The sequence below is a fragment of the Nothobranchius furzeri genome, chromosome 12 (genome assembly GCF_043380555.1).
Source record: "Nothobranchius furzeri strain GRZ-AD chromosome 12, NfurGRZ-RIMD1, whole genome shotgun sequence".
NCBI lineage: Eukaryota > Metazoa > Chordata > Actinopteri > Cyprinodontiformes > Nothobranchiidae > Nothobranchius > Nothobranchius furzeri.
Genome location: NC_091752.1, coordinates 8,166,742 through 8,194,681, shown reverse-complemented (window position 1 = coordinate 8,194,681; position 27,940 = coordinate 8,166,742). Strand labels below are relative to the sequence as shown.

General features: G+C 45.7%; 2 protein-coding genes across 3 annotated transcripts; both read left to right on the top strand.

The window, feature by feature from the left end:
* Nucleotides 1-3,965: 3,965 nt before the first annotated feature.
* Nucleotides 3,966-8,977, top strand: LOC139062241 (calcium homeostasis modulator protein 2-like). The gene is given in 9 exon segments (XM_070543104.1): nt 3,966-3,972; nt 4,039-4,114; nt 4,162-4,210; nt 4,284-4,323; nt 4,384-4,478; nt 4,595-4,770; nt 4,772-4,919; nt 8,311-8,658; nt 8,660-8,977. Coding segments are annotated over 9 exon segments (1,008 nt in total). The 3' UTR covers nt 8,729-8,977.
* A 2,670-nt stretch (nt 8,978-11,647) lies between these two features.
* nt5c2a (5'-nucleotidase, cytosolic IIa) lies at nt 11,648-27,879 on the top strand. Of its 2 annotated transcripts, XM_070541905.1 has the most exons (19): nt 11,648-11,931; nt 13,019-13,142; nt 13,856-13,894; nt 14,678-14,751; nt 15,553-15,670; nt 16,976-17,071; nt 17,358-17,449; nt 17,720-17,777; nt 18,627-18,720; nt 18,790-18,843; nt 18,929-19,012; nt 19,236-19,277; nt 19,348-19,455; nt 22,643-22,709; nt 22,889-23,059; nt 23,175-23,226; nt 23,694-23,754; nt 26,451-26,627; nt 27,022-27,879. In XM_070541905.1, exons 2-19 carry the CDS (start codon nt 13,042-13,044, stop codon nt 27,247-27,249), a joined length of 1,716 nt encoding a protein of 571 aa, XP_070398006.1. In that variant the 5' UTR covers nt 11,648-11,931; nt 13,019-13,041; the 3' UTR covers nt 27,250-27,879. The 2 variants fall into 2 exon arrangements, with proteins under 2 accessions (XP_070398006.1, XP_070398007.1); XM_070541906.1 differs by lacking the exon at nt 13,856-13,894 and having other exon boundaries at nt 11,649-11,931.
* The last annotated feature ends 61 nt before the right edge of the window (nt 27,880-27,940 follow it).

Sequence of the window (27,940 nt, the reverse complement as noted above, 5' to 3'; positions counted from 1 at the left end):
TGGTGGTGATTGTGGTGATGAAGAATGATGATGGTGATGATGATGAAGATAAAGATGATGGCGATGATAATGATGAAGATGATGATGATGATGGTGATGATGATGAAGGTAAAGATGATGGCGATGATGGTAATGATGTAGATGATGAAGGTGGTAATGATGTAGATGATGAAGGTGGTGGTGATGATGGTGATGATGATGAAGATAAAGATAATGGCAAGGATGGTAATGATGTAGATGATGATGATGAAGGTGGTGGTGATTGTGGTGATGAAGAATGATGATGGTGATGATTATGTAGATAAAGATGATGGCGATGATAGTAATGATGTATATGATGAAGGTGGTGGTGATGATGATGAAGATGATGGTGATGATGATGAAGATAAAGATGATGGCGATGATAATGATGAAGATGATGATGATGATGGTGATGATGATGAAGGTAAAGATGATGGCGAGGATGGTAATGATGTAGATGATGATGATGATGAAGGTGGTGGTGATTGTGGTGATGAAGATGATGAAGGTGGTGGTGATGATGATGATGAAGATGATGGTGATGATGATGAAGATAAAGATGATGGCGATGATAGTAATGATGTAGATGATGAAGGTGGTGATGATGATGGTGGTGATGATGAAGATAAAGATGATGGCGATGATGGTAATGATGTAGATGATGAAGGTGGTGGTGATGATGATGATGAAGATGATGGTGATGATGATGTAGATAAAGATGATGGTGATGATAGTAATGATGTAGATGATGAAGGTGGTGATGATGATGATGATGAAGATGATGGTGATGATGATGAAGATAAAGATGATGGCGATGATAGTAATGATGTAGATGATGAAGGTGGTGATGATGATGGTGGTGATGATGAAGATAAAGATGATGGCGATGATGGTAATGATGTAGATGATGAAGGTGGTGGTGATGATGATGATGAAGATGATGGTGATGATGATGAAGATAAAGATGATGGCGATGATAATGATGTAGATGATGATGATGATGAAGATGATGGTGATGATGATGAAGATAAAGATGATGGCGATGATAGTAATGATGTAGATGATGAAGGTGGTGATGATGATGGTGATGATGATGAAGATAAAGATGATGGCGATGATGGTAATGATGTAGATGATGAAGGTGGTGGTGATGATGATGATGAAGATGATGGTGATGATGATGAAGATAAAGATGATGGCGATGATAATGATGTAGATGATGAAGGTGGTGATGATGATGGTGGTGATGATGAAGATAAAGATGATGGCGATGATGGTAATGATGTAGATGATGATGATGAAGGTGGTGGTGATTGTGGTGATGAAGATGGTGATGATGATGAAGGTGATGGTGATGGCAGTGATGGTGGTGATGGTGATGATGAAGGTGATGGTGACTTCATCATTTTCCTTCTCCATTAGTAAAACCTTTAAACAACAACATCTAATTCTAGCAGAAACACACCTGCTGTTTGAATAACACACCTGGTTTAGTGCATGTGAGCGTTGCATACACCTGTTACCTAACACACGCTATAGTGCACTTGACTCTATTCAGGCTGTTATAATAATAATAATAATAATAATAATCATTGAACTTATATAACGCTTTTTAGGACACTCAAAGATGCTTTCACGCACTCACATTCACACACTGCTAGTGATGGTGAGCTACTTTGTAGCCACAGCCGCCCTGGGGCGGTCTGACTGAGGCGAGGCTGCCATTTGGCGCCGTCGGCCCTTTCTGACCACCGCCAACACAGGCAAGTTGGGTGAAGTGTCTTGCCCAAGGACACAACAGCAGGATACCCCTGGCGGGAGCTGGAATCGAACTCACGACCCTCTGATCATGAGGCAACCCGCTCTACCACCTGAGCTACTGCTGCCCAAGTTATGGAAGCAGCAGGTTTTGGTTTTTGACCCAATAGTTTCTAAATAGTCCAGTTCTGCTCGGTTTAATGCAATAAGCCTCGAGTTCCAACATTTAACGGAGATATTTTAAATCCGTGTTCTAGTGAAGCTGCTCGGCACTGGACAACCAATCATTTAGAGGTAAATGTTCCTGAGTGGCCTGAGATTGGAAACCACTGATTCATTTGTTCATCCCGAAGCCTTTATTACATCAGCAGCCCTAACCCTCTCATCGGTACCAGGTTTAAACACATTCCTGTTAATGCACCCATGTCTAATAAAGTTATCATGTGAGACAAAAGACTGGAGGAACAAATCTTCTGGTCTGAACCTATTTGGACTTAGTTGATATCAGAATGAACTGATGATGGTTTACATCAACAGTTTGAACCTTTTCTAAAGCTTAATTTATGACTGATTATTAATTTGATGGTGCTAAATGTAAACCTGTTGTTTTCCTGATCCTTTGTGGCCGTTCTGGGACAGGTGGAGGATCACCTGGATCACCTCCAGGTGTGAGAAGGAGAATGATCCTTTGTTAGGTTTGTTGATCTAAACAAAAAAAAACTATTAGACTAATAAAGTTTGATTCAGAAACTGCTGCACTTTTACAAAACTCTGATGTAAGTTAAGAACATTTCTCGTTTCATGATCCAGACGGTCTGAACGTTTCCTGCTTCTTGTCTTTGGAATCACATTTATGGTTGAGTCTTGAAAAATACCGACTCCAGATTTTATCCTTCCTGTTTACACTTGAACCAGTTTCCATAAACTTCTGTTTGGATCCTGAAGATGTCATATTCCTATCAGAGGAAGCACAGAAAAAGCTGCAGAACCCAACAACACCTGGAGGTTCTGGTTCCTGCAGTCGTAGAGATGGATGAGAGGCACCATGAAGGCCAGACAGCGATCTGATGGACCATAGTGAGTGGGATCCCAGTAGAGAAGAAGTCTATGGAGGTCAAACAGAGAAGCTCACAGAGATCCAGAATTCTACCGGGTCACGAGAATCTGCAGCGAGCCTGGACCCCAGCGGGTCCGGTTCTGATAATGTTTAATCCCACACAGATGAGTGATGTTGTAATCCCAAACAAACTCAGTGTTTTCAAACGTCAAATGTTTAAACCTGCTTGAGTCAGTCTGACTGCAAGCTGCTCCGTTAGGAAAAGATGTTCCTTGTGGTTCAACCTGCTGCCGGTAAGCAGCAAACCAAGGGGTCAAAGGTCACCACACATGACACACCTCCTCACCTGAGTGAGAGGTGACCTGGTCTACCTGCTGGGTCATTTGAATGTGAATTTGGGTGTGACCGCCTTGTTTTGCATGTTCCTCCAAAGACTGGTGAACACATGCAAATATGTCTGGAGCCAACACGCCTGCATCTGCTTTTTGTTTTCATTCCTTCATCTTTTCTAACAGTTTCTTAATATGAGGCTCGGAAGGAGCTGGTGTATCAGTCACCTAGTGGGGGGCGGGGCTACATCTCCACAGGTGTCCAACTCCTGGTGAACACCGTGATTTAGTTTAAAGTAAATTCTGACTGGATGAAACGAGCAGAAACCAGGTTTCCAGCAGCAAACCAGTAACTAGATGGTAAACAACAGCAGCTGGAAGAGATGTTTTATTTCTCCTTCACCTCTGACCTGCTGTTGAGTCTGAGTGATGACTGAGTAGATGTTCACCAGCAGGTCATACAGGAAGAGCATCTTTTACTGGACCAGACCAGCACTTCTACCTGGCAGCTGATGGAAGACTCATCATGGTCTGAGACGGGTCTGACGGCAGAGGGGTTATCTGCAGATCTAGGAGGGGATGTCTGAAGGAAGAAAGGTGGTGGGGACAGCACACATCCCAGGGGGACACCAGTGCTGAAGGTCTTGGAGCTGGATGCTCCATATCTCTGCTCTAGCTGCTGCCTTCTGATGGGACAGTTTGAAGGACTTCTGGGAACTGGGCAGATATTTCGGCAGCTAGGTGCAGGAGTCCTGCCCTGGTTGCCAAACACCAACGGTGTGGGCAAAGATCTCGGAATCATGTTGAGCACCAGATAATTCATCCCTTCCTGCTCTCCGGAATCGAACCTGTATGTTTGGTTTTTCTCTCCAGTTTATCTGTTCATCTTCCTCATCCCTCCATCCTCTGGGCTTGTCCTGTTCCGTCACCTCATGGCTCCGAGTCAACAGTAGCACATGCTTTTACTTAAACCACAGATTTTATTTTCCGCTGAAGGTCTCTGAGTCATCCAGGACTGAAGCAGAACGTGGACCTGTCCTCCTCTGCAAACTAAATGCCCTTTATTTGGATTCAGTCATGTTTGAGTTTGTTTCCTCACTCTGCATGTTTCATAACAGATTTTAAAAACTTCAGGAAACTTCCAGAAGTTGAGTTTATGTGATTTAATTCAGCAGAATTTTTTGTTCTAAAATCAGAAACGTGTTTCTTTTCTTTCAGCTTTTTACGTTTACAACCCAACAGATTTGATAGATACAAGCTGCTGCCTGTGTCTCAGTGGAGTTGGACATTTCTGTGAGCAGTTGGACATTTCTGTGAGCAGTTGGACATTTCTGTGAGCAGTTGGACGTCTTTTAGCAGTTGGACTTTTTAGTGAGCAGACATCTCTGAACAGTTGGACGTCTCTGAGCAGTTGGACGTCTCCGAGTAGTTGGAAGTCTTTGAACAGTTGGACCTATCTGTAAAACCTCTGGTCCCATCATGGTCGCCGCTGCTCTCCTCACAGAGAGCTTTCGCTCTACTGGGAAGCATCGCTGGTCGGGCCGCGGTGGCTCCCCTGACCTGGGTGATCATCTCCTTGCTGCAGGGCCAGGCGTACCTGTGTGCCCTCTGAGTTTGTTGACCCCAAGACATTAGAAGGTTTCCCCACAGGACAGGGGTCAGAGGTCATGGCAAAATTCCTATGTCCGGGTATTCCAGCAGAGCTGCAGAGCTTCTGGCTACACATTAAGCGACAGCTGATGTATGAATCACAGGTAGTGTTGAGCTTTTTTAATCTCTTATTGTCATTTAAATTAGATTCCAGAGTTTAAACTTAGATTATTTTAGATGGACACTCTACCACTCTGGAGTTGCTCCCACTGAGAGGCGCCGAGCAGGGGTGGGCATACTATTTGCCCTCATCTTGGCGCCTGTATGTTGGGGTTTACCCCAGTGAATGAGAGGGTAGCCTCCCTCCGCCTACGTGTGGGGGGACGGGTTCTGAGTGTGGTCTGTGCTTATGCACCAAACTACAGTTCAGACTACCCACCCTTTTTGGAGACCTTGAAGGGGTGCTGGAAAGCGCTCTTTCCAGTGACTCCCTCGTTCTGCTGGGGGACTTTAACGCTCATGTGGGCAACGACAGTGAGACCTGGAGAGGTGTGGTTGGGAGGAACGGCTCCCCTGATCTGAATTCGAGGGGTGTTTTGTTATTGGACTTCTGTGCCAGTCATGGATTGTCCATAATGAACACCATGTTCAGACATCAAGGTGTCCATATGTGCTCTTGGCACCAGGATACCTTAGGCCGCAGCTCGATGATCGACTTTGTTGTTGTTTCATCGGACCTGCAGCCGCAGGTCTTGGACACTCGGGTGAAGAGAGGGACGGAGCTGTCAACTGACCACTACCTGGTGGTGAGTTGGCTCAGATGGTGGGGGAGGATGCCGGTCAAACCAGGCAGGCCCAAACATATCACGAGGGTCTGCTGGGAACATCTGGCAGAGTCTCCTGTCAGAAGGAGCTTCAATTCCCACCTCTGACAGAGCTTCCAAAATGTTCCAGGGGAGGCGGGGGACATTGAGTCTTAATGGACCCTGTTCCGTGCCTCCATCGTTGAGGCAGCTGACCGGAGCTGTGGTCGCAGGATCGTCGGTGCCTGTCGTGGTGGCAACCCCCAAACCCACTGGTGGACACCAGCGGTTAGGGATGCTGTCAAGCTGAAGAAAGAGTCCTATCAGGTATTTTTGGCCTGTGGGACTCCAGAGGCAGCTGGCCGGTACCGGCGGTCCAAGTGGAACGCGGCTCGGGTGGTTGCCGAGGCAAAAACCTGGGCATGGGAGGAGTTCGGTGAGACTATGGAGCAAAACTTCCGTATGGCTTCGAGGAGATTCTGGTACACTATCCAGCGCCTGGGGGGGGGGGGGGGGGGGGCAGTGCACTACCAACACTATCTATAGTGGGGATGGTGTGCTGCTGACCTCTACTCAGGACGTTGTGGATCGGTGGGCAGAATACTTTGAAGACCCCCTCAATCCCACCGACACGTCTTCCAGTGAGGAAGCAGAGTCTGGGGACTTTGGGTTGGCCTCTCAAATCTCTGGTGCTGAGGTCACTGAGGTGGTTAAAAAGCTCCTCTGTGGCAAGGCTCCAGGGGTGGATGAGATCCGCCCGGAGTTCCTTAAGGCTCTGGATGTTGTGGGGCTGTGTTGGCTGACACGGCTCTGCAATATTGCGTGGACATCGGGGGCAATCCCACTGGACTGGCAGACCGGGGTGGTGGTCCCCTTATTTAGAAAGGGGGACTGCAGGATTTGTTCCAACTACAGGGGATCACACTCCTGAGCCTTCCTGGTAAGGTTTATTCAGGGGTTCTGGAGAGGAGGGTCCGTCGGATTGTTGAACCTCAGATTCAGGAGGAGCAATGTGGTTTTCGTCCAAGCCGTGGAACACTGGACCAGCTCTATACCCTTAGGGGGATCCTGGAGGGTGCGTGGGAATTTGCCCAACCAGTCTACATGTGTTTTGTGGATTTGGAGAAGGCGTTTGACCGCGTCCCTCGGGGGGCCCTGTGGGGGGGTACTCCGGGAGTATGGGGTACCAGGCCCTCTGTTAGGTCCCTGTGTGACCGGTGTCAGAGCTTGGTCCGCATTGCCGGCAGTAAGTCGGGCTCGTTCCCAGTGAGAGTTGGACTCCGCCAAGGCTGCCCTTTGTCACTAATTCTGCTCATAACCTTTATGGACATGATTTCTAGGTGCAGCCAAGGTGTGGAGGGTATAAGTTTTGGTGGCCTGAGGATCAGGTCTCTGCTTTTTGCAGATGATGTGGTCCTGTTGGCCTCATCAGAACGTGATCTTCAGCTTTCACTGAAGCGGTTCGCAGCCGAGTGTGAAGCAGCTGGGATGAGAATCAGCTCCTCTAAATCTGAGACCATGGTCTTGATTCGGAAAAGGGTAGAATGCCTTCTCCGGGTCAGGGATGAGGTCCTGCCCCAAGTGGAGGAGTTTAAGTATCTCCGGGTCTTGTTCATGAGTGAGGGAAAACTGGAGCGTGAGATTGATAGGCAGATTGGTGCTGCATCTGCAGTGATGCGGGTGTTGTACCGGTCTGTTGTGGTGAAGAGAGAGCTTAGTCAGAAGGTGAAGCTCTCAATGTACCGGTCGATCTACGTTCCTACCCTCACCTATGGTCATGAGCTTTGGGTAGTGACCGAAAGAACAAGATCACGGATACAAGCGGCCGAAATGTGTTTTCTCCGAAGTGTGGCTGGGCTCTCCCTTAGAGATAGGGTGAGGAGCTTGGTCATTCGGGAGGGGCTCGGAGTAGACCCCCTGCTCCTCCACATTGAGAGGAGCCAGTTGAGGTGGCTCTGTCATCTGGTCAGGATGCCTCCTGGACACCTCCCTGGTGAGGTTTTCCGGGCACGTCCAACTGGGAGGAGACCTAAAGGTAGACCCAGGAAACGGTGGAGGGACTATTTCTCTCACCTGGCCAGGGAACACCTTGGGATTCCCCCGGAAGAGCTGGCCCAAGTGGCTGGGGAGAGGGAAGTCTGGGCCTCTCGACTTAGCCTACTGCCCCCGCGACCTGACTCCGGATAAGCGGGTGAAAATGGATGGATGTATGGATTGATTATTTTAGATGCATCTTTATGTAAATAATTGGGCCAAACACCTCTACCTTCTACAGTCGAAAAGTGAAGCCATCACATCCTGTCAACCGGAGCTGCCATGTTTAATTCTCAGTGTAGCTTCGTACTACCAATGTGTGAATGGATGAACAGGGGGCTCTAGGACTATAGAAGGCCCTATAAAAGTACAGGCCATTTACTCACTAACACCAATTAATCCATAGCGCATTCTTACGGTGGCCTAGAAAGCTCAAGAAAAAGCCACATTACCTACAACACCATCAAACAGAATCTTATGCTGAAACAGATGTTATGCTAACAGCTTCAGCCCCACTGTCGCAAGTGCTGTTGTCCATTAGCCTCACTTTTTTGTAATTAAGCTATTAGCATAAAGTCCATTTTAGAGTTTCTTTCAGTTCATTTTTGAGATGAATTCATGACCATAAATCTAAAGCTTCTTGATCTGTAGATTTCTGCAGATCCAGGAAACCAGTGACATCTCTGATGTTAACCCTGAATCTCTCTCCTCTTCTCAGCTGATTGGCTGGTTGCTGGTGGCAGGAATGGTGCTGATGACTTTCCTTGTGCAGTGTGTGAAACACTGCACTTCTCCCCTCAGCCACCGGCAGGAGGACTACTGGTCCCAGTACCGCTCAAATGAAAAGACCTTGTTTGAATGCACAGCCTGTGCACACGCCCGCATCGTGGCAGCACACAACATTAGGAGCTTCTTTGGCTTTGTGGTGCCGGAGCAGGAGGAGAAGGAGGAGCTGATGGAGCATCAGAATGCTGCTGGTCCAATCTGCAGCACCAACTGGGACAGAGTAACTGGTGTTTATCTCTACAGAGAGAAGAACGGGCTTCCCTTGTACAGCAGGCTTAATAAAAGGCGCCACCTACAGTCTAGAGAATAACATGGGGGCCTTGGAAAAGGAAATGGAGGCACTTGGCTGACAGGAAGCAGGATTTAATAATGATTTTGTGGGTTATCTTGAGCTTCATTTTAAAACATGTATTTTTTGCATTTCAGGCTTTAAATTCTTTCCCCAAATATCTGGGAAGGTGAAGTTTTAACTGCTGAAATATTGAAGTCACAACCAGAGGGGACTTTGGCTCCATCTTTTCACGTAGTTGTTGATGCTTTTAAGTTTGAGATTTTTCTGTCAAAGTCCAGAAAAGGTGTGCTCTAAAATCTCTGCACTTTAGTTTTTTGAATCCCTGATAGGAGCCGGTACCGCCAGGCTTTCAGGGCTGATGATCATATTAGTTGAACCAGAAAGACAATTTCTGCATGATGACTGACTTTTGTGAAGGTTTCTGTCATGGCCGGGTTGTTGTTGGACCAAAGTTCAGGTGAAAAATCCCAGAAGGCAGGCAGGTGCACGCAAAAGTAATTTGATAAGTTAAAACCAAAAGTACACAGGAAGACCACAGGTACAAAACCAGCACAAACAGGAGAATCTGACACAAGAGAATGAGACTAGGATGCTTATTTACTGAGGGAGGTGATTCTATAATGACCCAGGGCCTCATTTATAAAACACTGCGTATGCACAGCTGCACGCAATTCCCACTTTATGAATTACACTATACTGTATATGTGTTCAGGTGATTTTGGATCCTATCCCTTCTCCTACACCATCTTTCTGCTATAAATGCTCAGTGCAAAGTACCTTATGAATATTCTGCACATACATGAGCAGGGGTCAGGTCAACATGGCTACCCCTCGATAGAATTTGTGTCTCCTGCATCGAGAGTGCAGGAGATCCACCCAACTCCACCTTGACTCCAATAACTACTTGTTGAATTACGTTATACCTTCATGAAAACATTAAAGATGAGTGTTCAGGTTTAAAGCTCTCCTTATCAACACCATGACCTCCAGCTCCCTGCACAGGTTCTCAGAAGAGATTCAAGGCAGGACTTGTGCTGGGGCGCTCCAAAATGTTAAAATCACTTTCAGTCAGGAGATGAGTTTAAAGGAGCATTATGTAAGAATTAAGTAAGAATGGCACCCTGTGGTTACATTTTGGCACTGCAGTCCATTTTTCAAACACACAAGTCAGTTTCTCATTCCCGTCCAGTGAGTTTCATGGCAGTTGCCAGCTATAAATCGAATCCAGAAGATTTTAGCTGATGAGTGAAGACGATTCATACACATTAAATATATTTCACTGTAATACTGAGTTGTTAGTATTTGAAAAAGTAGCTTGAGATATTTTTAGACCCGGCTATTTCTTTCTAAGTCACCATTAGGATTGTTAGCTTAATGTTAGCTTCTAGCCTGCTTGACACGGTGCAGCGGTGTTTGCTTGTGCAGTCTCGGCCACCCTGCGGAGCCACAGATAAAAGGCTTTTAACCGCAACAGTGCCCCCCATTGGCTGGTAGATGTAAACATAAACCCACTGCCATCCCATCAACATTTTTAAACGAAGGAGAAACTGCACATTCATTCTGCACACCTCTAAACGCCACGTGGAGCTATTATTTTAAAAAAATCTATCTTTCCATTAAAATGTTCCACATTCCACCTTTAACTGGAAAAACTATGTCCCTCTTCAATATTTTTTAAAGAAGGACAAACTAACAACCACCTAGCCAGCTGAGAAGGAAATCCTTTTCAATGTAACTTCCTTCCAACATGACAGAAACATTTGTGATCATTTCACTGTAAAATTCTTACTTATTGCACCTTTAAACCGGAGTATGGCGGAGATGGGTATATATATATATATATATATATATATATATATATATATATATATATATATATATATTTGGTGTTGTCTCTATGTTTGATATGTTTGGGTTATATATTTACACACTGAAACATCAATGCTGGACAAACAAAATGTTAGATTCTTTCAAATAGACACAAAGCATGTCCTAACATCAGGTTGGTGGCTTCCTGGAGGGGGGCATCGGCTGGCACACTGCTGCCAACAGTTGGACATGATTCTCCCTCTCCTGATATTAACATCTGACTTTCTTTGGCATAGAATGTGCTACTACTAGTTCATCTGTTGAATCAATTACAGATTCACTCAAATAAAAAAATTAAGTTTATCTTTTACAAAGTAGAAAATCCACTAAGAAATCACAATGTGTGCAGTCATAGCAACACTATTTGGTATACATGGTGTGTGTGTGTGTGTCTGGTCTGTCTTCTCTCTTTTTTCCCTTCTTTTTCTTTTTTTCCAGAAAGTGGCGCATGCTCACTATTGTCTTTATGTCACAAACAATACATGTTTTATTTCACATGTGCTGCACATGCTGATGTTTTACAATCTGTCTAGTATATATATATATATATATATATATATATAATTAACGTGTGTGACGTCTTCTGAGCGGCCATAATTGTACCCTGCCTCACCGATAGGGGCAGTGCCAAGCCCATAGTCACCGGTGCAAACTGCCTGCTAGTATGTTTAAGTTTACGTATTTAGCAGCGAGAGCGGCTTACAGGTGATAATCAAGCCAGCAGGTTACCCTTGAGGCTAATGTAACATTCTGGATTAGCTGAATACTCGAGGGTCAAGGGTAGAGAGAGAGATCAAACCATAGACTGTACATATCAAACACAATCAGTCAATCCTAGGTGGCAGTGAGGCACACCAAAACCTTTGAGATACAAACTTTTTAAAATAAAAGCAGCAGAAAAAATATTTTGCAAAACCGGACAGAATGTAGCGCCGAGTTCGCATTTTCTTTACAAAACTCCGGAAAACAGCTGTTCTGCTGGAGGACAGTCTGCACTTAGCGAGGGAAGAAGTTTGCTGTTAATCATAAAATAGCCAATCGTAGAAGAGCCCTTCTGGCCAATCAGAGGCGAGAAAGGCGGGACCTTCCTTTAACGTCCTACGATCACAAATCACACCTTCCTGCAAGACCGATATGGATCGGCTGTAGAAATGCTTGTTGTCCATAGCTGTTAAAACATCTCCTCTGCATGTCAAGTAACGTTTACTTTATAGCGCATGAGGTGCTTCAGAAAATTAACGTTTTTAGTTCAAGCGGTCGTTCTGTGAGGCTTCATTGCAGTCAGGTAGGCGAGGGCGTCCCTTCCGTCGATCCAGTCTAGCGACAACCACTTCAAGATGCAACTCTTTGGCGCATGCGCTTCCTAGTCTTGTGCAAGTGAATTTAAAGACGGTAGGTTGTTTCTTGTTCTACTGGATATTAAACGAGCGCTTAACGTAGCACATGTTTTATTGCTGTTCGTCAGCGCGTCAGTAGTTAACGAGTTAGCTGCTAGACGGGTTCACTGAGCCTATTTAACAGTTTATCTGGGAAGAAAGAGTTAGACTGTTAGCTTCTTGACCGAGCTAGCTTCAGTTAGCCTAGTCCCATCAACCAAAAGCGTTTATATAACTCATTACCAGGAAGTGTGAGAAAGCTAAATGTTTCATTTTAATATTATTATCAGTTTACTGGCGTGTGTCGTCACTACACCAAGGAGGAAAGGGGTCAGCTAGCTTGGAAGATGGTGTTTGACTTTGACGTTAGAGTGGACCGTGACGTCACTTCCGAAAGGCTGGTAGAGCTCCTTTAGCAGGGCTGATTTTCACCTCACCGTTAGCATGTCAATGTCCTCTGTAATTAGAAACAGACAAAATAAATAGGAAATGTTAGCAGTTACCACCAACCCAAAGAGTCAGAACCAGAACAGAGCTGCAGGTCCAGATGGTGTCAGTCCCAGGGCCCTGCAGATATGTGCACAGCAACTCTGTGGAGTTCTGAAGAACCTCTTCAACCTTAGCTTGACCCATGAAAAGGTTCCAGTGTTGTGGAAGACATCCGGCCTTGTCCTGGTACCAGAGAAAACACACCCATCAGTCTATAGACCTGTTGCTGTGACTTCCAACTTCCCCCTGTTGGCCCACATCACTAAGAACACACCAGGAGCTTCTGCAGCTTCTTCATCGCTTTGGAGTTGGAGACAATCACATGCTTCAACAAACTCACAGACATCTGGACCTAGCAGTTCTGTGAGGATCAAGTTCTTTGGTTTCACCAGTTCACCTAATACAATCCATCCTGATTTATTATGTAAGACACCTCCACCAGACCGATGGTCATCTCCACCATCACCTGTAATAATATCTACCTGTGTGTGTGACCAGGTGCTCATCCTCCATAGCTGAAAACTCACCAAAGGATAAAAGAAAGTACTCACTTGTCATGTGACCTGGCTGCGTGTGACTATTTCAAGTTTTGTTAAACTTTTTTTTTTCCACAGCCAAACATTTTTAACGGTTAAAGATGACAACTTCATGGAGTGACCGTTTGCAGAACTGTGCAGATCTACCTGCCAACATGGACGGCACGGCTCTGAAGAAATACCGACGTGAAGCTCACCACAGGTACCTGTCTCATCCAGCGTAGGTGTGCACCCGACTTCTGCTTGGAGGGTCTGCATGGCCTCAGCTGCTTGGTTTCAGCCTTCCCATTGGGTCTGTGTGGTATCGTGAGCAGGGAAACCAATGATCATATCAGAGTGATTAAAATCTTTTATTAACTAGGTTGACAAATTGTAAGTGGAAGTATTCCAGTAACAGTCAACCACACCCGGCATTTTCCCATGAAAACTGATCAGAAACAGCTGTTTGCCATGCAGAATAATATCTGCTGTTTAGAGAAGTTAACCCACAGCTCTTAGGTAATGTCTCCAGTCAGAAAGAGGATGTTGTTTTCCTCTGGAGCTATGTGACAAGAGTACTTAAAAACCGTCCACCCTTTTGTACATTTTTAAAGAAAAACTTAAAGTGACATGATTGTTTTTTAGGTTTATGATCTTATTTATTTGAGTTTTTTTTATTTATTCTGAGGGTTACTAATGTCTCTGATGTCTTTAAAAAACAATAGAAGCCTTAATGTGGACTTCTGCCCTTTATTCATTGTTTTATTATTATTAGTAGTAATGGAGGCAGATCTTGCCTGTGTTGTTGGTAGCTTTTAGGATCCTGACAAAGATGGAGATATCTAGATTATCCTCTTGTAGAGAGATCATCTATCATGCAACAAGTGACCAACAGTGGGTTCAGTGGTAATACTGCATGTATTTTCTATTATAAAGCTTTCCAAAGGATTTGGCCCAAAAACATCCTGCAATGAGGTATGCAACCTTTTTGTTGTTGAGAGAAAGTGCAATGGCTGACTGAATGACAACCCTGTTTGAACTCTCATCTCTCCTCCATAAACCCTGACTCAGTCTGATTTACCCACCAGGTGGCGCTCCATGTTTGTGTTAATTTAGCTTTTTTCTTGTGTTTTTCTAATCTTCCTCCATCGTTGCGAGTCTAACGCTGTTTTACTTACTGATGGAAGACAGACTTTGGCGTAAGCACGTTATGTGTTGGTGTGTGAGCAGTCAGGGGAAGGAAAACAAGGTCAGCATATCTGAGCTTCTGATGCTACAGTCAGTCGAATCCTGAGAGTACAAAAGGGCTACGGTACTTCTTCTCCAAGATGTTTGAGCTGGGGTCCAAAAGGCTTCTGGGTTGGTAACAAAACACTAACTACTGTCCGGCTGTTAGGTGGGAGTTCTGATCTGCTTTTTTGTGTACTTCAGGGCTCACGTGTCAAACACCTGTCGTTAAACATCATGGGACACACATGTACCGTTGCAACCCCAGTACATAAACATTTTGCTACAAAAATCCCCTAAAGCACCCGTGAAGATCCAGAAACATGAAGGATCTCGATGACTTTGGCGTCTTCACTGCATTGTTTATTTTTATACACATTGATGCCGACAGCTGAACTATTAGGGAAAACGTTTAAACGTGGTGTTTCTGGTAGGAGGGAAGTCTGCTTGCTTTTGTTTCATTCTTATCCACACCTCAGTCTGACATTGTTTCATTCCCCCCAACAAACAGCAACTGTTTTCTGTTTCTAGAGTGTTTGTCAACAGAAGCCTGGCCATGGAGAAGATCAAGTGTTTTGGATTTGATATGGATTATACTCTTGCTGGTACGTGCAGTCATTTCTGATCCCGCTTCTGGTCTTTTGCTGACTTTGAGTCTGTGTATGCGATGGCCGCGCTCTTTGTCGTCTCTGAACCTGTGGATTTTCTGCTGGATGTGTGAGGAGCATGTCGTCCCAGATTCAGACGATCCTCTAGGATTCGTGGCTGTTTCTCTGAATGTTTTTGTAGTTATTATAGCAAAGAAGTTAGATCATTTATATAAAATGAGTTTGGGGAAATTACATCTGCTTTTTGTGCGCCTTTAGTGTCTTATTCTTTTATTCAGTCAAACATTTACAGTTCTGATGGATGAGGATTAATGCTCCAGTCACTCCTGCTGGTAAATATCAGGATTCTGGGTTCAGTTTTTGGGCTTAAAGTTCATCAATAACCTGTTTTTGGGAAGAAGAAAGGTTTATCCGCACAGCGCCTTTCAACATTAAAACCACAATAAAAAATATAAATGAACATGTAAGGGAGATTGAAATAACAGAAACAGCAGCATGAAGAGAAGCTAGTGATGCAGAAGAGGATGAAGAGGCCAGCTGAGCTTTAAAAACATCTTTTATTTAGCACCTCGCAAGATTAAAATCACGAGGCGCTTCACAAAAACAACAAATATAAACCTTGTGGGACACCATGGGTAAGAGAGGTGGTGGAGGACCTAAACTTGGAGACGGCCGCAGAAAAGGAGCGCTCAGAGAGACAAGAGGAATGGGTCTGGTGATGACTGTTTAATGTTTCTAATATATTATTGAAACATACTAGGTGTGTGTGTGTGTGTGTGTGTGTGTGTGTGTGTGTAGTGTACAAGTCTCCTGAGTACGAGTCGCTGGGCTTCGATCTGACGGTGGAGCGCCTGGTGTCCATCGGTTATCCACAGGAGTTGCTGAACTTTGTCTACGACCCCTCCTTTCCCACCAGGTCTGGTTTCAGCATCATTGATGAATATCGACTGGATATTGATTACTGATTATTGTTTTTCATGTTTGTGGATGAATGTGGGCCCTGAGTCAGTAAGACCAGAAGGTTAACACATTCAAACAAAGGTTTATATTAGGAATGGGTGATATGGATGAAGTCTATTATTTTTATATTTTACATTAATTGCTTTTGTTTATTTATGTCAAAATGATGAAAACGTTTCTGAGCAGTCTCACACAGTGGATGAAATGCAGCAGAACAAATACTTCTAGTGTAGAACGGGGCCACCAGCCTCTGTGAAGCTGACAGCTACTCCATGAGTACTGAGCCATACGAAGGGCTACCAGGCTCTTACAACACTGACCTTTGAACTGGAATAGGTCAGAGTTAAACATCTTTGGTGTGTTCTTGCGGTGTTGAAATTCTAATTCCATCTTTTAGTTCTTTTTAAAACACAGAAAAGGTTTTATTTACCTGCAACGTTTCGTTTGCGGCTGCAAACTCCGTCGGAATGACGTCGGAGTTAAACTCAACTTAATATATAATAAACAGAATGTAATGTGTTTATGAATATTGTGATTTTTAAATCTATTTTAATGCATTTATGTTTTAAAAGATGGCTGCAGAATCTTTTTGTTTATTCTAGACTTGTGCTCGTGACCCCTGGTATAGAAAATATTTCTATAACATTTAACGTCCAGACCGTGTGTAAAAAATGCTAAACATCTGAAATATTTTCTATGTTGTTAGGATTTTTATAATGCAACACAAAAAAGCTCATAAGGGGAGTAAAGATGAAGTTATTTTAAATGAAATTCAAGCTAAATGTGAGGAAAACACAAAATGGTTAAAAATGAGAAATCAGAATTAACAGGTTTCCGACCTTTTAAAAAACCGGAGAAACAGCTGAAACTGGGAAGTACCGTGTAGGAAAAGTGTTCCAACTAAATCACAGGGAACGTGGAAACCGTTTGGAGGCCTGTGTTCATGTGTTCATCTGCGTTTGTTCAAAGGCGACGCAGATTGACAACATTCATGCACATCGCGGTTGGACAGTAGTCAAAATCTCAACCAGTGCCTACATTTATATCAGTAAACTGGTTAAACCGTGCGTTACTAGGTTGTTTAGCAGGAATTCGTCCTGCATGTAGGTTCGGTGAAAGTTTACCTTTCAGACATGTTGAAGGTTGTTTTGCAAGAAGCATCACATTATTTTGCCTCTGAGCTGCACCTAGAGTCCTACAGACAAGAACTTTGATCCGTCTAAGTGTTTCCGTCCTCACTGGCTGTTCTCGTCCTCCTCAGAGGTCTGGTCTTTGACACCACGTACGGGAACCTGCTGAAGGTGGATGCCTATGGAAACATTCTGGTGTGTGTTCACGGGTTCAACTTCTTGAGGGGGTGAGCTTCACACCGGTGCACGCTTCACTCATTCGTGTTTTCAGCCGTAGATCTGACTGACGGCTCACAGCAACTTGGGCTTGATGTGATTGTTTAGCGGCTGGATGTCACCCATAACCTTGAAACCGTCAGGTTTTGTTCTCATGACTTTAAAATGTCTGCTGTTTTACTTTATTCTGTACTCTTTGTTTTCTGACTCGTTTGCTGAACCATTCTTGTTGCAGAGAGGAAATGATCAAACAATTAAAGAAGAGAATAAAAACAAAACCTTTCCTTTTCTTTACAGACCTGAGATCAGAGAGATGTACCCGAACAAATTCATCCAGCGGGGAGACACAGACCGCTTCTATATCCTAAACACGCTCTTCAACCTGCCTGGTGAGTGAAGTCATCCGGTTCTTCCTGGTTTTCCGCCTGACCCCGCCCCCTAAAAAACCCTCTCTAATTCTGAACAAGACGAACGAAACAGCAATAAAACCTAGACGTCCAGGTGTCCTTACTGGGGTGCTGAAGACATGTAGGGGACGTGTAGGAGTGAGACTGTAACTTTACGGGTTAACTTGTCTAAAACCTCAGAGCCAATCAGAGTTCAGACATTTCTGCATAGTTGGATGGAATCATGTAAAGCTGTTGCTGTCATTCCCACAGAAACCTACCTCTTTGCATGCTTGGTGGATTTCTTCAGTAATTGCTCCAGATACTCAAGGTAATTCATTCATTCATTCATTCATTCATTGTCACTGATGCTTAGAAATCTTAGAGCTGTGTGAAAAAATTAAATCTGTCGATGGTCATGTTAAGAGACTAATTTACCGTAGTCTCTAAAGCACTGATGGCAGGATTCATTCATCATAGTAATCTCCTCAGGACCAGAAAGGACAGAGAACACATCTCAACACAACACCGGGCCGCTCCAAACAGAAGGACCAAAACAAACCCAGAGAGTTAATAATAATAATAATCATCATCATCTAACTTATATAGCGCTTTTCTAGACACCCAAAGACGCTCTCACACACTCTCACATTCACACACTGCCAGTGATGGTAAGCTACTTCGTAGCCACAGCCACCCTGGGGAGGTCTGACAGAGGCGAGGCTGCCATTTGGCGCCGTCGGCCCCTCTGACCACCACCAACACAGGCAAGTTGGGTGAAGTGTCTTGCCCAAGGACACAACAGCAGGATACCCCTGGTGGGAGCTGGAATCGAACCCATCATGAGGCAACCCGCTCTACCAACTGAGCTACTGCTGCCCCAAAAAGTTGGTGTGTGTGTGTGTGGGTGGGTGGGTGTTGACAGAGTATGAAGTGATGCAATGGCCTCTTTTTTTAAACAACTTCCTGACTCCTGGGAAGAACGCTCGGTCACAGAATAAATAAGCTCTTTGAGGCTTTAAGTTGATTGGAATACGTTGGAGTCCCGACATGAAACAGCTGATCTGGAGATGCTGAATAAATCTTCTGTGTTGAACCAAACATGAGATGTTCCTGACACTTCTGCTGACAAGGAAACAAGGTTCCTGGTTCTAATGTCTCCACGATTCAAACACTTTAGCTGTGAAGCTGGCTTCAAAGATGGAGACCTCTTCATGTCCTACAAGAGCATGTTCCAAGATGTGCGAGACGCAGTGGACTGGGTTCACTTCAAGGTAAGAACCCGTCCTTTCAGGCAGCTTTGTGCCGTCAGAGCCTTTAGCTGCATCGCTCTGTGTCTACAGGGTTCCTTAAAAGAAAAGACCGTGGAGAACCTGGAGAAGTACGTTGTGAAAGACGTAAGTGAAGCAGAATGACGGAGCCTGTTTCTGAGCACACACGTGCACCTTCACTTTACTCCGACCGTTTCTGTTTCTCACCAAGCCGAAGCTTCCTCTCCTCCTCAGCCGCATGAATGAAGTAGCCAAAGTCTTCCTGGTGACCAACAGCGATTATAAATACACCCAGGTGAGATTCTGTGGAGCTCTTCCTGCCCTTCAGGAACATTTCTGGGTTTTTCTGGGAGTTTACTTGTGAGGTAATGAGTGGAGATGTTCCTTTGGTGATAAAACACGGTTCTAGAACCGGTCACATGATGGATTTGCTGGATAAATGAAGTGAACACTTCCTGTGGCATGGCCCTTTCTTTCACGAGTTGATACTAAAAATAATCTTTTCCGGTTTCTTCTAGAAAATTATGACCTACCTGTTTGACTTTCCCTATGGTCCAAAGGTAAGCCTGAAGAGGTGACTGTGTAAATGTTTAACAATGCATTCTAGAGCTGATGATGTTGTGTGTGCAGCTCGGGACGCCCCACCGGCCCTGGCAGTCCTACTTTGACCTGATTCTGGTGGATGCTCGTAAACCCGTATTCTTTGGGGAGGGTACGGTCCTGAGGCAGGTGGACACGGTACGTGCATCCGTGTTTCAGGGAACCGTGAGACTAAACTAGCCTAGCAAACCATCCTACACATGTGAATATATAGTCTTGCCACTTAGCTCAATCTTCATTCATCCATTCATTTTGGGCTGCTTATCCGGGGTCGGGTCGCGGGGGCAGCAGCCTAAGCAGGGAGGCCCAGAATTCCCTCTCTCAGCCACTTGGACCAGCTCCTCCGGGGGAATCCTAAGGCATTCCCTGGCCAGGTGGGAGACATAGTCCCTCCAGCATGTCCTGGGTCTCCCTTTAGGTCTCCTCCTTGTTGGACGTGCCCAGAAAACCTCACCAGGGAGGCGTCCAGGAGGCATCCTAACTTGATGCCCGAGCCACCTCAACTGGCTTCTCTCTATGTGGAGGAGCAGCGGGTCTACTCCGAGCCCCTCCCGGAAGACCGAGCTTCGAGCTTCTCACCCTATCTCTAAGGGAGAGCCCAGCCACCTGGGGGAGAAATCTCATCCCGGCCGCTTGTATCTGCGATCTCATCTTCATTTATATCATCGTACAGGCACAAAGATGACAGCATGCTTTACAAACACAACAAAACAAGAACACGGATTAAAAACAAGTAAACATGATTAAAAACAAAGACAACTATAAACAAATTGACACTAACGACTAGGAGTGAACACCAAGTCTTACAAATAAGCTTCAGCCTAAGCGCCACAGAAGTGGAAGCCCTTGCAGACAACAGTAGCTCACTCTAGAGCTTCGGACGTGCCACAGAGAAACCCCGGCTCCTCCCATCTTTAGGTGTGTTCAGGGCAGCAGAAAATCCTCCAAGCAGAGTGTCCGTACCGGGACATATAGCTGTAACTAGGGATGTCCCGATCAGGTTCTTTTTGCCCCCGAGTCCGAGTCATTAGGTTTTGAGAATCTGCCGATACCGAGTCCCGATCCGATACTTTCGATACATAAAAAATTAAGAAAAGGAAGAAACGGTTCCAGAATGTTCCTTATTTTGTATTTAATTACCTTTTTATTAAAATTTTTAACAACAGATCACTTCTGTGAGGTAGCGTGAACAATCAAGTAATAAATAACATAAATTCTTCACTTTTGGACTTTATTGCAAATATAAAAAGTCTAATATAAAAACAGATAGCACTTCAACTTAAAATACCTGGCAGGGGTCTACTTTACCTCGGCCCCCAAAATGCTTAGATACGCCCCTGGGCATGGGAGGAGTTTTGAAGATGATCTGAATTGTATCACCTATATAAATACTACATGCTGATAAATGATTGCTTTATACAGGTACAAACGTGTAGTGGGATCAATCTACCTACATTTAATTTTGTTAAGAACGTAATTTTGTTTTCTTGGTTTTTATTTTCCTGTCTTCCTGTCCTGTCTGTCTCTGATCTTCCTGCATCTCCCAGTCCTCCAGAAAAACTCCTGCCTGCTTCCTTCTTTTTCACCTCACAAGTCACTTTTTAACCATCAGATCAAACTGATCTATTGACCGCAAAAAAAGCGGAGTGTGCGCCGCGCTGCCCGGCTGCGACGGTGACGACCGCTGCAGCGCAAGCGCGTCCACACACACGCCACACACACGTCACGCTCAAATACAGACAGAACTTACCGGAGAGAAATGAACGGACACGAATGACTGTGTGATAATTATGTATTTTTGGTGACGCCACTTAGAAACTTAGAACATGTTGCTGTGGCCGTGTGCAGAACGCAGCTGGAGTTCATGAATAATCAGCGGTCTGCCTGCTGCTCTGCATCTCTGCTCAAACGAATCCCCGCTACGCTGAGTCCATATAAATAATATAATAAAGGTAGAAACTGGATCTGTTTGTGCTCCCCCTTCAGACAGGCCATGAAAAACGGAAATGTTCCGGACTCTGTCCGTAAGACCTTTGTGTCTGAATACAAACATCCGGATAACGTGTTCCGGAATTTTACCGGACGAAGCCCCTAGTAACAGGTCCGGAATTGTTACGGACAGGGTGGCTGCTTCAGACTGGTGAGGTAAAGTTCCGGACGGGGAGGAGGGGGAGGAGGAGGGGACCGGGGGACGCTGTGCGCACCTAGATAGCCCGCTGCTGTAGCATGCGGCGAACCACGGCAGCTCGCCTCCTACGGTACCGCCTAGACGCGCGGCGGAGCGCTTCACACCGCTTCAGTGATTCCTTTAACCATTGAGCTTCATCATCCAGGTCTCTAATGCATCTTCGTGTGCGCAGAATTATGCTTAAGCGCCTCGTGATTTTTATCTTGAGAGGCGCTATAGAAATGATATTTTCTTCTTCTTCTTCATAACATGGGTCCGATTCTCCCCCCCACCCCCACCCCCGCCGCCGTCAGACATCTGGAACTTTTCCCTGCTGTGTGAACGCAGCCGAAAGGACAAGTTCCGGTACAAAAGTGGTGTGTCTGAAAACACAGTTCCGGTTAAAACCCGGATTGAATTGTCCGCAAATGTTCCAGAATGTCTGTCTGAAAAGGGCTCTGGGTGTGTAAGTTAAGGGCATCAGGGGAGCCTGACAACCTTTAAGGAGAACCAAGTTGCTCTCCTGTAATTTAAACCTAGTATCCGAGTCCGGATGAGTCCCGATCAGTCTGAAACCACGTGATCGGGGCCGATTTCCGATCATGTGATCATGAGGCATATAGGCCTCCTCCTCTGCCCACTCCATGCTTGCAGTCACTGCCATTCTGTTGCCCCAATGTCAGCAGGGTGCACACCTTAGTGACGTCATGTGTTATCACTGTATTGCGATATAGCCAAGAACTCTATCATTACCCAATTTTATATCGTTTCTACCTTATATCGTTTATATGCTCCACCCCTACTCACCGCTACAGTTGTCAGTCAAGGCGGTAGTCCGCCATACATCATCGAAGAAGACGTGAACACCTCTCTTTTCTAAATTAAAGACTTGAGTACCTCGATCGAGTATCAAGTATCAAACGAGCTGCTGCCATCTTTGTTGTTTGGCTTAGTCGCAGTAAAATCCCGCCCACCAAACCAATAGAGTGCTGTGATTGGCATCACACTATACTGCAAAAGCCAATGATGGACCTGCTGAGGCTGCAGTAGCGCCTGGCTACGCCGACCTGCAGAGCTAAATCCTGCTGTGGTTTGTCCAGATTTCTAGGCTAAGGCTCAACATCAGATTATCTCCAGATTGTGATTGGTTCTTTTCAGGCAACGGGGCGGCTAAAGATCGGCACCTACACCGGACCTCTGCATCACGGGATTGTTTACTCTGGAGGTAAAGTTCCTGACCAGCTGTGATCAGACATCGTGTTTAGTGTGCTACAGATATTAATCTGGTCTTTGATCATGTTGGGATTAGGGTAGATTCCTCCACAGTAAAAACCATCATGAAGAAACCGTTTAGGTTTTGTCTGGAGGACCTCAGGAGATCTTTAAACCCTGTTTTTGGCCCAGGATCTTCAGACATTGTTTGTGACCTCCTGGGAGCTAAAGGAAAGGACATCATCTACATCGGAGATCACATTTTTGGTGACATTCTCAAATCCAAGAAGCGCCAGGGCTGGAGGACATTCCTGGTCATACCTGAGTTGGCCCAGGAGCTGCATGTGTGGACAGACAAGAGCTGTAAGCTACACACACACACACACACACACACGCACACACACACACACACACACACGCACACGCACACAGAGCAATGATTAAAAGGATCCTGATGTCGGGGATTTTTTCTTCTCAGCCATCTTTGTGGAGCTTCAGTCTCTGGAATGTTTCCTCGCAGAACTTTACAAGTAAGTTCTTGTTTTTTACGTGACCATTAGACAAAACGACGAAGGTTACCGAGTCTAGTGGGGTAGCAGATGTTGTTCTGGAGCATTTTTACCACATTGCCTGAAATGCTCTTCACACACTGAAGGCAACTCTAATAAGAGTTAACGGTTTCAGTCGCCTCTGAAGCGTTCTGGAGCAGCTGTAGCTCAGCAGGTGGTCGGAGGGACCGGTGGCGCCTGTGCTCGGCAGCCTCGCCTCTGTCAGCGCCCCAGGGCAGCTGTGGCTACACGGTAGCTCCTCACCACCAGCGTGTGAACGGATCTTGCTACTTGTTTATATAATAATACAACATTTGTAAACAACAACAAACAGAAGACAGCATCTGCTGCTTTAGTCTGGATGGGAGCAAATGGAATGTATTAGTAATGTTCTGAACATCAACAGCTGGAATCTTCTACTGAAGTTTAATGGGACATTTTATCTTCAGGCATCTGGATAGCAGCAGCAACGAGAGGCCTGATATCAGCTCCCTGCAGAGACGTATTAAGGTCCTACACCTCCAACCACTGACCCACACGCAGCAGCACTGCTGCTTCATACGGAGCTGTTAAAGTTCCCCTCATGTTCTCCTGGTGTTCCTCTCATGTTCTCCTGGTGTTCCTCTCATGTTCTTCTGGTGTTCCTCTGATGTTCTCCTGGTGTTCCTCTCATGTTCTTCTGGTGTTCCTCTGATGTTCTCCTGGTGTTCCTCTGATGTTCTCCTGGTGTTCCTCTCATGTTCTTCTGGTGTTCCTCTGATGTTCTCCTGGTGTTCCTCTGATGTTCTCCTGGTGTTCCTCTCATGTTCTTCTGGTGTTCCTCTGATGTTCTCCTGGTGTTCCTCTCATGTTCTCCTGGTGTTCCTCTCATGTTCTTCTGGTGTTCCTCTGATGTTCTCCTGGTGTTCCTCTCATGTTCTTCTGGTGTTCCTCTGATGTTCTCCTGGTGTTCCTCTGATGTTCTCCTGGTGTTCCTCTCATGTTCTTCTGGTGTTCCTCTGATGTTCTCCTGGTGTTCCTCTCATGTTCTTCTGGTGTTCCTCTCATGTTCTCCTGGTGTTCCTCTGATGTTCTCCTGGTGTTCCTCTGATGTTCTCCTGGTGTTCCTCTGATGTTCTCCTGGTGTTCCTCTCATGTTCTTCTGGTGTTCCTCTGATGTTCTCCTGGTGTTCCTCTGATGTTCTCCTGGTGTTCCTCTCATGTTCTTCTGGTGTTCCTCTGATGTTCTCCTGGTGTTCCTCTCATGTTCTTCTGGTGTTCCTCTGATGTTCTCCTGGTGTTCCTCTGATGTTCTCCTGGTGTTCCTCTCATGTTCTTCTGGTGTTCCTCTGATGTTCTCCTGGTGTTCCTCTGATGTTCTCCTGGTGTTCCTCTCATGTTCTTCTGGTGTTCCTCTGATGTTCTCCTGGTGTTCCTCTCATGTTCTCCTGGTGTTCCTCTCATGTTCTTCTGGTGTTCCTCTGATGTTCTCCTGGTGTTCCTCTCATGTTCTTCTGGTGTTCCTCTGATGTTCTCCTGGTGTTCCTCTGATGTTCTCCTGGTGTTCCTCTCATGTTCTTCTGGTGTTCCTCTGATGTTCTCCTGGTGTTCCTCTCATGTTCTCCTGGTGTTCCTCTCATGTTCTTCTGGTGTTCCTCTGATGTTCTCCTGGTGTTCCTCTCATGTTCTTCTGGTGTTCCTCTGATGTTCTCCTGGTGTTCCTCTGATGTTCTCCTGGTGTTCCTCTCATGTTCTTCTGGTGTTCCTCTGATGTTCTCCTGGTGTTCCTCTGATGTTCTCCTGGTGTTCCTCTCATGTTCTTCTGGTGTTCCTCTGATGTTCTCCTGGTGTTCCTCTCATGTTCTCCTTGTGTCCCTCTGATGTTCTCCTGGTGTTCCCCTCATGTTCTCCTGGTGTTCCTCTGATGTTCTCCTGGTGTTCCTCTCATGTTCTCCTGGTGTTCCTCTCATGTTCTCCTGGTGTTCCCCTCATGTTCTCCTGGTGTCCCTCTGATGTTCTCCTGGTGTTCCTCTCATGTTCTCCTGGTGTTCCTCTCATGTTCTCCTTGTGTCCCTCTGATGTTCTCCTGGTGTTCCCCTCATGTTCTCCTGGTGTCCCTCTGATGTTCTCCTGGTGTTCCTCTCATGTTCTCCTGGTGTTCCTCTCATGTTCTCCTGGTGTTCCCCTCATGTTCTCCTGGTGTCCCTCTGATGTTCTCCTGGTGTTCCTCTCATGTTCTCCTGGTGTTCCTCTCATGTTCTCCTGGTGTTCCTCTCATGTTCTCCTGGTGTTCCTCTCATGTTCTCCTGGTGTTCCTCTGATGTTCTCCTGGTGTTCCCCTCATGTTCTCCTGGTGTCCCTCTGATGTTCTCCTGGTGTTCCTCTCATGTTCTCCTGGTGTTCCTCTCATGTTCTCCTGGTGTTCCTCTCATGTTCTCCTGGTGTTCCTCTCATGTTCTCCTGGTGTTCCTCTGATGTTCTCCTGGTGTTCCCCTCATGTTCTCCTGGTGTCCCTCTGATGTTCTCCTGGTGTTCCTCTGATGTTCTCCTGGTGTTCCTCTGATGTTCTCCTGGTGTTCCTCTCATGTTCTCCTGGTGTTCCTCTGATGTTCTCCTTGTGTTCCTCTCATGTTCTCCTTGTGTTCCTCTCATGTTCTCCTGGTGTTCCTCTCATGTTCTCCTGGTGTTCCTCTCATGTTCTCCTGGTGTTCCTCTCATGTTCTCCTTGTGTTCCTCTGATGTTCTCCTTGTGTTCCTCTGATGTTCTCCTTGTGTTCCTCTGATGTTCTCCTGGTGTTCCTCTCATGTTCTCCTTGTGTTCCTCTCATGTTCTCCTGGTGTTCCTCTCATGTTCTCCTGGTGTTCCTCTCATGTTCTCCTGGTGTTCCTCTCATGTTCTCCTTGTGTTCCTCTCATGTTTTCCTTGTGTTCCTCTTATGTTCTTCTTACGGTCCCCGCATGTTCTCCTGGAGTATTTCTGGAGCTTGAGGCAACAGCCCAAGAACAACAGCTAGATTCTTCACCCACACATACAGGACTTGTCCATGATCCAGTCTAACAGAACACACTAACTACTGGCATATTTAAATTAGGTCGGTGTTGCAGTTTAGATTCAACAAAAAAATCTCAGTGTTTTAGATCTCTCTCTCTCTCTCTCTCTCTCTCACACACACACACGCACGCACACACACACACTTTAAACATGTATTTTGTTTCCTTCTCTCCAGAAAGTCACTCATGACATGGACATGTGCTACGGCATGATGGGAAGTTTGTTTCGGAGCGGATCTCGACCGACGCTGTTTGCCTCCCAGGTGATGCGTTACGCTGACCTGTACGCGGCGTCCTTCATCAACCTGCTCTACTACCCGTTCAGCTACCTGTTCAGGGCTGCTCATGTGCTGGTATGTTCCTTTTCTAAAGAACGGCCCTAAAACTGCGGAACAGCCGGAATCATCTGGTGTTTTTTTCATCTGCTCTTCCTGGTCAGTGAAATGAAAAATGTTTGGATGAATAATTTCCAGTTGAAGAGGGAGTTTGGCAGCTTTACATGGTAGAAATGTAAACAAAGATGGCTTTTACCCTCCATCCAGGCGATATAACCCTGTGGAAAATTACTACCTAATTATAGTGTCCAAATATGGTCGTTTCCTGGTTAGAACTGTAGACGGACAGCAACAGCATCCTGGTGTTGGGCGTGTAAACACAGAGCCCGCCTCCACAACTCTGACCTGAAACAGCAGGATGTATACCAACGTCCAGCTGATCAACCACAACCGTCTCCTGTCTCACCTCCAGATGCCTCACGAGTCGACGGTGGAGCACTCACACGTCGGCCTCATCGACACCGAGTCGCCGCTCGCCACCCGGAACCGCCAAGACGTTGACTTTAAAGAGATGGAGAGTAAACGGCACCAACTGACCAGATCCGTCAGTGAGATCCAACCCCCCCATTTATTCGCTCCGCCTCCACAGGAGATCACACACTGCCATGATGAAGACGATGATGAGGAGGAAGAGGAGTAGCAGCTAGAAGCCTGTTCCGTTTGAATGTTCGAAGGTTTTCATATTACAGCATTAGCTGACCGGGTCAGAAATGTCTGGAAGGGCTCGGCAGCAGTCAGCTGATTTCTGTATGCTCACCTGAATCCAACATGCTGGTTTAATCTGTGTGCGTGTGTGTGTGTGTGTGTGTGTGTGTGTGTGTGTCATTAACACTGTAATAACTATGCTGGAGCATGTTTTGTTGCACTGCTAAGCAGCGTGGGACGTTTGAGGGACGTTAGCCACAAAAGGACATCTGGAGAAGTGATGTCACGAAAGCGGACCATGGTTCTGACTCGGGTTGGCCAGATTATAACTGATGGGGGGTCAGAACATTTTGGGACCGTAAGCTAGTTATGCACGAACAATGCTAGGCTTTCTTATAGCTGCATGTTTCTGCAGCTCCATCTGTAACCGGTTCAAACTGGTTCCCATCACCTGCTTCTAAATCCCCTAAAAACGGTTTTCTTCTGTTCCGATGTTTCAAGCGTCGGTAATGAAGCACGATTTAGGTTCAGAATGAACCGAGTTGATTTTTTTGTTGTAAATCAGCTGTTGGTATTTTATGTCTGATGCTTTAATAAAAACTGGTTTTGTTTTAGAAAGCTGTTAGTTTGTGTGTGAATTATTTGAACGCAGCCGTGGTGTCCTGCTGCTTCTGTTGGCCGTTTGT